This window comes from Rhopilema esculentum, chromosome 4, assembly GCF_057945365.1.
Source record: "Rhopilema esculentum isolate cy_ngs chromosome 4, ASM5794536v1, whole genome shotgun sequence".
In the NCBI taxonomy this organism is placed as follows: domain Eukaryota; kingdom Metazoa; phylum Cnidaria; class Scyphozoa; order Rhizostomeae; family Rhizostomatidae; genus Rhopilema; species Rhopilema esculentum.
Window position 1 is genome coordinate 5,407,458 of NC_142818.1, and position 9,683 is coordinate 5,417,140.

At 33.6% G+C, this 9,683-nt stretch overlaps 2 protein-coding genes across 2 annotated transcripts; one reads left to right on the top strand and one right to left on the bottom strand.

The window, feature by feature from the left end:
* Positions 1–437: 437 nt before the first annotated feature.
* LOC135691446 (polyadenylate-binding protein 2-B) lies at positions 438–7,737 on the bottom strand. Its single transcript, XM_065209316.2, has 7 exons — positions 7,604–7,737; positions 5,815–5,935; positions 5,453–5,511; positions 4,958–5,064; positions 4,754–4,841; positions 2,943–3,100; positions 438–1,961 (listed from the first exon to the last, which is right to left on the bottom strand). The coding sequence occupies exons 1-7, from the start codon at positions 7,718–7,720 to the stop codon at positions 1,928–1,930; spliced, it is 684 nt and encodes a 227-aa protein (XP_065065388.2). The 5' UTR covers positions 7,721–7,737; the 3' UTR covers positions 438–1,927.
* Positions 7,738–8,039: 302 nt separating this feature from the next.
* Positions 8,040–9,609, top strand: LOC148960329 (mismatch repair endonuclease PMS2-like). Its single transcript, XM_089115994.1, has 2 exons — positions 8,040–8,455; positions 9,204–9,609. The coding sequence occupies exons 1-2, from the start codon at positions 8,106–8,108 to the stop codon at positions 9,607–9,609; spliced, it is 756 nt and encodes a 251-aa protein (XP_088972120.1). The 5' UTR covers positions 8,040–8,105.
* The last annotated feature ends 74 nt before the right edge of the window (positions 9,610–9,683 follow it).

Sequence of the window (9,683 nt, forward strand, 5' to 3'; positions counted from 1 at the left end):
AAACGTTTCGTTAATCGTTGATAAGTTCATAAAGGCATCACTTTTTCACAAACCTGAAACAAACTTGTGTTCTTATCAGATTCTGTCGCTAAAAAAGACTTTGAACTTTTGAACTAAGCATCCATGTAAAATTCAGATTCTTGTCCGTTGGCGGTCCATTGACGATGTGCCTCAGATAACGTAGGCCATAGATACCTTAAATATTAGATCACTCTGGCACAAAGACACAGAAACATTTCTCATAATACTAAAAGAAAATTTCTAGCAATTTTTACCTAAGTAAAAAGTGCCATGTTTCAACTTTGCATTGTGTCTTGAAAATATATATTACAAAGGCTTATTTGAAACCGATGTCGATGCTTAGAAACGTAACAGAGATGGTAAGGATTGAAACCTTTGATGAAGCGAAGAAAAAGTCACCAATAAAATACAAAATGTTCTGCCTACAAACATTTTCGTATATGAAAACAAAAAGGTACAGGAAGATACTACATTTTGCAAATCTTGAGCCATTTCAAGGTAGTGGCAATATCAACACAGCAATATCTTTTTAAATTGACATGAAGTTGTGTTTTACAGTTAAATTGGAGGCATCGCCTGAACTGAAAACCGGTTTTGCAGAGCAGAGTCAACATGCTGATTTGTAGGATACGGTAAAAAATATAAAAAATAGTACGAAAAATTGTGTTGATTACGTCATAATCCACGACTTTGAAACATCAATACTGATCTTTTAGAATATCGCAACTTGTTCCTTTTTTGTTGGTAATTACAACAATCTTAGTAATTTAGATGACGATTCTAGGATTGTAAGTTACGGAAATGGCAACTCACAGTGTCACATGTTATTTCAAAAAACGGGTCAAAGCGATAATCGAATAGTCTTCTAGGTATCTCGAATGGGAAATCACTAGCGCTTACATGAATTTCAAAACTTGCTGGTCACATTTTCAATGACAGAAATCGAATAGAAAATGCACCCCTTACCACGTAACCTAATCAAAGTTAGTCCAATGACGTCACAAAAAACAATAAAAGTAATAAGTGGAACTAAGGTCATTATTTTCAATGCTACTAACACTTGGAACATAAATAGTTTAGTGTTCATCATAGATTTGCTCTTTGGTCTTTTGTCCAATTTGAAAACCAACAGTGCCAGAGCACAGGCTCATTAATTGTCCATGATGCAATTTATCCTCTTCTTAAACTGACTCTAAAATTCATATTTTCTTCTCTCTTTTTTGCTTGTTTTTTCTTTTCAATATCATTTTCATCACTTTGTTTCTTTGTAAGTATTCTTTAAACAAGTCATGCAGCTTGGTTTTTTTCTCATTCACATTCCACTTCCTGGAAATTATTTAACTCATATTTTCTTTTCAACACAGACATTCTTTTCCTCTCTGACATTCCTCTAAATTTCCCAAGTAGGCTTTGGTTTTTTATAACATTTTTTCGACTTCATCTATTCTTTTATCAAATTCACACTCTCAGCTTGTAGAAAAATGCAAAGGTGTGAGCAGAATTGAAGAAGGAAACAATAATTGGCAATAAATGCTGCATCTGCTACTGCTGAAGCAAATAAATTGTGAGAAAAGAATAAATAAAAGGAAAACAGAGAGGTAAAAGATCACAAAGTGGAAATTATGAGGAAAATACCAGAGGATTATTTTCCATAGAAAGAGAAAAGGCCTTTCTTTCATATTAGACTAGATCAATCATAATGAAAAGGAAATTGGAATTGACAAAACTCAAAGGAAAATGGACAGTTTTATTCAAGTTTTTCTTACTCTAAAGGCAAAAGGCTTTGTTTTTTCATTACCCTTGGTTGAAAATAACAATACATTGCATCACAGAATTTTTTCTTTGTTAGGCTGTTTTGGTGAAAGACTAGAAAACGTTGATGGATATGTTTGGTAACAAACTAAGATTAATATGGGGAAAACCAAGCTGCGCGTCTTGACCTAAAACAAGAGAGCAATGTATGATACTATCAATAGTTACACAATGTTGACTAAATTTGAAACCTTACTTTCATATATAAAAGGAATGACCAACAAAATGAATCAATATCAATGAAAAGCTTCAAAGAATGAATAGATATTGGATCTGAAAACAAAAAAAATGTAGTGCCGGACCGTGACACAAAAAATAAATGTAAGTAATTTTTCTTGCTATCATTTCATCCAAACTTCAGGCCATTTTGCTTTATGATTGCCCTCACCTAGGTCCTCACTAAATGGATAGCTGGGGCTATTGTTGGGTGATCTACGTTGCAAACTCAATCATGCAGGAGTTTGTAGCCCTTGTGAAAATTTCTTAATGACTTGCCCGGTAATATGGTCAACATCACATGGTTGATTACTTCAATTCAAACAGAAATATTCATTTTATTCTGAGTTATATGCTATTACAATTCATTGAAAGATTCAATTCAGCTGCAGAGTAAGTAAGATTAACATTTCTTAAATTTGATCAAAAAGTCAACTTTAAATTTTTGTTCAAGTAGGTACAGGCTAAAGATAGGAAATTGTTTAATTTTTCAATCTTCAGGTCAAGGTTTTTACAAAAGTGATGATGATATTAAGTAAAAAATGTTATATCATTTAAAATTATCAAATTATTAGACAAAACTTAGAGTTTGATTTAGAATTTTGTCAAATAACTCTGTAAAGAACAATATCAGTTAAATATTGACTACTTAAAAATATTTAAAAAAAATTGCAAATAATATAAACAACATTGTTAGTCTTTGAAAACAAGATATATTTATCAAAGTACAACATGATTGGAAAAATATTTACACTGATATAAAATTTATCTCATTGATAGAAAAATATAGAGGATAGATTAACCTATCAAGGTAGATATAAAAATAATAGCTAATGGCAAAGATCATAAGAAACAAAATGTGACATAGACAAAACTGTTTAGAAGAAACATACCTGTATGCGCCCCTTCCTCGAAATCTTGGATTATAACCACCATAAGAGCCATGTGATGAAAAACCACCTCTCCAGCCACCTCTGGGATGAGAAAAGCCCCTTCCTCGTCCTCTATTTGTACTTGAAATGCCTGGAACATTTGTCCTTTTTGCACTTACCTAAAAACCAAGAGAACAGCTAATGCTTAGCAAGCAAAGAACTTCATCCAAGTGATGGCTTACTCTGGCTCTTTATGTCATTCAATAAAACCACAATGACTAATTAAAAATGCTCTTTTCTACAATAAATGGTCCCCTTTTTAATTGACTGTTTTGAACACACTTTTAATAGAAATAATGCACATACGCAGATAGCTTCAACTTAGGAATGAGTAAATCAGGATGCATCAGTTACACCCATGGAGCATAAGATCTAATTCGTTTATTCGAACATTCTTATTCCTTGAAAACCTGAGGATAAAAAAGATTTTGCCAAATCCACTTAATAACTTCGCAAGCTCTCAGGCAGCTCTAATACTTAGCTACAAATAAGATTAATACTGCTCACAACTGAGATCTTCAAATAGCTTTATTCATGGTTGAAATCTGGAACAGATTCAAGCTTTTTCAGATAAGGATCCCAGCAGAGCTGCAAAAAGTATCGGAACCTGGGAACTAGATTCCCAGAAAATTTTTTGGCTTGGCAAAACTTAATCAAAACAGCTGTCTTTTGCACTAACAAAAATTTTTTCTTGACTTTTTCACAACAGATCAAAGTTTATACAAATAAAAAATTTATACAAAAGTTTACAGTATATATTTTTGAAACTTTTATAAAAACTATTACTCCTCTGTTAAGTATCACAAAAAATTTGTCAAACTTGGAAGCAACCTTCAGCTTCCTTGTCCAGGATTTTTTTAACAGATAAAGCTGCAGACCTGAAGTAGGCAATTTATATGCTTTGAAAAGTGCTGTTTTAGTTGCCTTTTATCAGGCTATGATTTTGGATCTTTACGGATCAAAAGCTATGAAAATTACATGCATCCTAAGGTTTCTTTCTGCTAGCAATACAATACTTGGCTTGAGTCTTGACTGAGGACTCAAACTTGGCAAAGTGTTGATACTTGATTGAATTTTTGGCAGACTTTGCAAAGTTTTTGATTGATACTAAATTTCACCCTGATGTTTTTTCAAGATCATATTTGTCTTTTGAATATTGAGATGTTGCCATTTATTAATGTAAAATATCTTGCTGACATGTGTACCCATCATATGAAATGAAAGGCTAAAAAAGCTGGCTGATAAGTATAAACAGGTAACTAGATGCATCTTGTTTTAAGCTAACATCTATTACTTTAATCACCATCTATGTTGAAGTTTTCTGCCAGTCAGTAAAAATATCCCCATTTGGTTCACAAATCAGTTTTACTTTTTCACATAGTCAATATTTGCCAAAAACAAAAAGATGCAAACAAATGAACTAGACATTTTAAAGAAAATCTTATCTAGAACAAATAAATCAAAAAAGTTGTGCATATTACTGGTAGAGCTATAGTACACAATACTTTTACCTAGCAGACAAATTTTTGTCCTGTTTCCCAGGTTCCTTGAAAGAAAAATATATTTTGCAGCTCTGGATCCCAGTTTGCAGTCCAGGCAGAAAGCCTCTCTTAAAGTTATCTGATAGAAGTAAGAATTAAACACATTGGCATTTGAATCTATGTGTCTAGCAGCAAAATCTGCATTTGCTTTTGAATAAAACTTAAACAAACTGAGCTGATCTAAACTACAGTGCTTATTTTGAGAAAGTAAAAACTATTAATAGAAATGACCTTTATCTGTCTTCCTTTGAATAAAGAATCGTTCAGTGCCACTGCATTATCAACACTTTCTTTGTCAGCAAACTCCACATATGCAAATCTGCAACATATAAAAAGCTCAGAAATTGAACATTATGTATATAAAGATAAACGTTCTTGATATTAAAAATAATGAAAAATTGCAGTAAATAAATCTACTCAATAAAGTTACCCTACCCTTTAGGATGACCTGTGAATTTGTCACACAAAATTGTCACTCTATTGACGGATCCTACACCATGGAAGTGTCCTTCAAGTTCTGCTGCAGTGGCAGAATAATCAACCTATATATAATTTAAAAAAATGATAATTATTCATTTCATAAAGAGTTGAGCTTGAGACATATCAGAAAGGATGTTTTAAAACCTTAAACCCTTTTAATGTAAAAAAGCATGTGACCAACAATTTTTTAGGAAATTAAATGCTATATTTTCCAGAAGAAAGTTCTACACAACAACATCATGCATTCGAGTATGTATCAGATCTTTCTAAGAATCAATATTTAGACACATGATAGTGGCTTTGAAAGTTGAGCTTTAAGCCAGATGAACAAATTAATTCAAGTGATGCAAATAAATGCAGAAAAGAATCTTGTCAGCACAAGATCATAAATCAAACTAGATTCATGATCAAAGGCCAATACATCTTGTCATAAAAGTTAAAAATCCTTACATTTCCAACATAAATTGATCTGTTGTCAATTTCACTTTTGTCTTCAAGCCCTGGTGCACCTGTGTATAAACATGGAAAAATAACATAAAGAAAGCATAAAAACCACTTAAAACTACTGATGGTAAAAATGAGACTAATTACAGCAACATGTTTTACAATAAAAAATATGAAGGGGGGCAATCAGAAACTTAGGACGTTGCTAAGGAAATTCAGGTACTCAAATTTGGTCTTCAGTTGAGGAATTTGTCAGTACTGAACCTTAGCTGAAATTCTATATAAAAGCTTCTTGTATAAACTATCTTTTTATCCTATATAGATACAATCAGAAAAGGATAAGCAATCAATAATTAGAAATATCTTACTAGTCCCTGTTGCTCCTCCTGTAGGGCTCATGAGTGAATCTTCCACCTGCTTGTGCATTTCTTTGAGTTTTTCAGCTTCTTCTTCCATCTCCTTAACTCTTGCTTTAATTGCTTCAAGCTCCTAATATATGCAAAGTTATTACACTTCATTACACTTTAGCAGTATAAACATCCTAGAAAGGATAATACATCCAATTTATTTGTCATTTTTGCTCAGCTGACATGTTATTAACCATCTTAATGTTTACCTGCTTTACCTAAAGGTTTGCCCTGGACTGCATGGTACTAGATCATGGTACTAGTGCAAGAGCAAAATTTCAAGAGCAAAGTGTACAAGTGTGCAATTCTTGCTTACTTGTGGACTTCAAGTGAGCACATTAGTGCATGCTTCAAGTGTACACACAGACATTGAGCCTTGCATCCGAGCAGTTTCATGAGAAACTGACATAATATGAGAAGAAATTAATTTGCCATACACATTAGCAACAAAATGCCTATGTAACTGGCAAGGCAGACTGGAGCTTTTCAAATTTACAGTTGGCTACTCATGGAATGACAAATTCTTTGAGAATAGCTACTTTACATCCTTGCATTTCAACCACTCAGAACACATTGTTTTTCCTTTCAAAATATTCTACTTCTGCACATGAGCACATTGGCTGCAGGCTGCACAGGGCTATAAAAACATATCAGAACTATACTAAAGCCCAAAAAAACATACATAATTGATAGTTATTTTGTTATCAAACTTGAATATTACCAAGATAAAATAAAGAGCTAAGATAGTCTCACTGGTGAAATGGACTCTGATGTCTGAAACAAGACCACCTTTGACAGAGAGCCAGCCTTGACATGGCATATGAGCCATTGCTCTTACATTTCTTTCATGTTTTAGTATGGTTTTTAACCACTTTTCCTTTGCCAACTTTTGCGCTTTGTATGTTCTTGACATAGGCAAAGTGTCACAGTGTCAAAGTGATCAATTGTTTAACTACTGTTCAAATGCTCAAAAAATGGGTTCTATCCGCATGCAGAGCTGAGAACAATTAAACTTGAGGCCAAAAATAGATCATGAATTGATCACTTCAAAACTTTGCCTCTGTGAAGGGCATACAAAACACAAAAGTTGGCAAAGTTCTAAAACATGATAGCAATGTAAGAGCAACAGCTCATTTGCCACGTCAGGGCATGCTCTTGTCAAAGGCGGTCTTGTTTCAGACAACAGAGCCCGTTCCACCAAAAATGGGGATTTTAAAATGTGAAGAGGTAGGTAAATCAAGGGGTTTTAGTTAAACCAACTTAGTTCCTTATTTTATCTTGATATTAGCCATTCTTCCTACTCTTTAGGCCTTGAACAAATGCAATTCTTCACAAGAAGGGCACATGCATACAAATCTCCTTCGTTTTTGAAAATCATCTATATTTCTTTCTTGTTCTCTATATCCCTCATTGCATGTAATTTATTTCCTCTTTTGTAACCTGTTGCTGTATTTTAAAAGATTTGTATGCATGGATTTTTAAAAATTAAATGCACTGAACTGAATCCATGCCGTGCCTATATCTTAAACTGTCATACCCTTTACACGGTGTGGAGGGGCATTTTAGAACAAAATTACGGATGTGCATCCTGGCCCGGTGTTTGTATTGTTAAATGAACTGTTAAATTTTTAATAATTAAAGCTATAGATCTTAGTTTCCTGATGTTGCATTACACTTCGATCGTTGGATAAGTTAATTTTTTATAAGAGTAAGATATTCGAATACAAAATGACTTCGAAGAATAACTTACGGGGTCTTCAGCGACTTCACCTTCTTCCCCACTGTGGTCATCTAAGACATACGAGTCATCATCCTTTGAGGTATCAAGGGCAGCATCCAACAAACTGTCAGTTTGTTCATCAGCCATGATAATTTGATTTGCTAGAAAAAATCTACAGACACAAGACACGCGAAACGAAAACTAATGAACGCAACGTTCCACAAATCCGAAGACAAGACACAAAGAGTGGATGCTGTAAGAGGCAAATCCATAATGGCTGAAAGTCTTGCCGTAAAGTCTTCGGTAACTGTCGTTTTCACATTGCATCATTTGCATCTTGTTCAAAAAATGAAATTATACAGAATGATCAGACATCAGCTATAATATAGAGATTTGCAATTTTAAAAAATTAATAGTACGCTGAAAGGATAAAAAGGAAAAGAAACATAACGACTTTATGCCCAACATGCCCAAATCGAGGCTAGTCAAGTTCCTACCCTAATTTGGCGGGAGTTTGATTCCGATCACATCGATGGCTAGAGTGTTAGAGGAAACTTCCCGTGAAGGATCAATTAAACATATAGACAGCAGATCTGTGCATCAGATATGCTCTGGGCAAGTTATATTAAGCCTTGCAACCGCTGTAAAGGAACTGATCGAAAACAGCATCGACGCAGGCGCGACCAATGTAGAAATCAAATTGAAAGAGTTCGGGGTCGAATCCTTTGAGGTCAATGATAATGGGTCTGGAATAGAAGAGAAGGATTTCGAAGCAATCGCACTGAAGCACTGTACTTCTAAGCTGAGAGAGTTTGACGATTTAAATTCAGTGGATACATTTGGCTTCAGAGGGGAAGCACTTAGTTCATTGTGTGCTCTAAGGTACCATAAAATCCGTACTTTTGGCAAAATGGAAAGAAAACTTACTGTCTCCAAATTCCAATAATAGATTTATCAAGCTGTTTTCGAAATATTGATAGTTTGACAGATTTAAAAATTGGTATTATTCTCACAAGAAAATTTGCAAATCAAAGCACTTTTAATAATTCAGGGAGAGGGACTAAGAAAAACTTACAGTGCTGGAATATTATAAACCTCGTTTCGTACACAAAAAACCCTGGTTCAAATTCTTTTTACAAAAAGAATGAATTTGAAAGTGTTAATTTGATAGAAATGAAGAATCAAACAATAATCAAAAGCAAAGCAACAAGTCATGAATTGTCATTTTAAAAGTAAAACCACTGACAAAAAGCTCTCTTAGTAAGAAAACTTCAATTAGGTTGATAAGCTTAGCAAAGGGTAGATTTAAACATAATATGCCTTTTATATTTCTAATGCAATTGGGCATATGTTGAAGCCCTATACAAGTTGAATTCAATTTTGCTACTAAGACATTGATTTTCTTGAAGCACAGACTGCAGCTGACTGAAATCTCAGCCCAAGGCATGTTGCAAAAGGATCACACTAACATTATTTTTTATACAAACTCCCAATACTCAAATCTAAATTTGGACTTCTCCACTTATGTAATTAGCTTTGAATTAATATAATATGTGGGACCAACTTTGTTTAAAGTTATTTTTTTCACAATGTTTGTAAAAGTTTATAACCTTTTCCATATCTCCATCAGCAAAGTTACAATAACTACCAGACACAAGTTCAAGAATTTTGGAAGTAAACTTGAATTTGATTACAATGGCAAGTTAATCTCTGTAACACCATGTGCTAGAGAAACAGGAACAACTGTCATAGTAAGCCAGCTTTTTCACACACTTCCAGTCCGATACAAAGAATTTCAGAGGAATATAAAAAAAGAGTTTCCAAAATTGAATGCAGTGCTTCAAGCATATGGAATTATCAGCAAAGGAGTTCGGATCACTTGCTTAAACATAACTGAAAAGAGCAAGAAAGTGGTTTTACTGTCAACACATGGAGCAGAAACTACCATTGAAAATATTGCTAGTATCTTTGGAGCAAGGCAGGTAATCAATCTTTGTTGTTTAGTAAGTCACTATATTTTCACCTTAAAAAACTAATAGCACTTTTTGTAAACACTTCTTGTCATTTGCAAACAACATGATGGAAATGCATCATCAACAAAAGGCGCTTG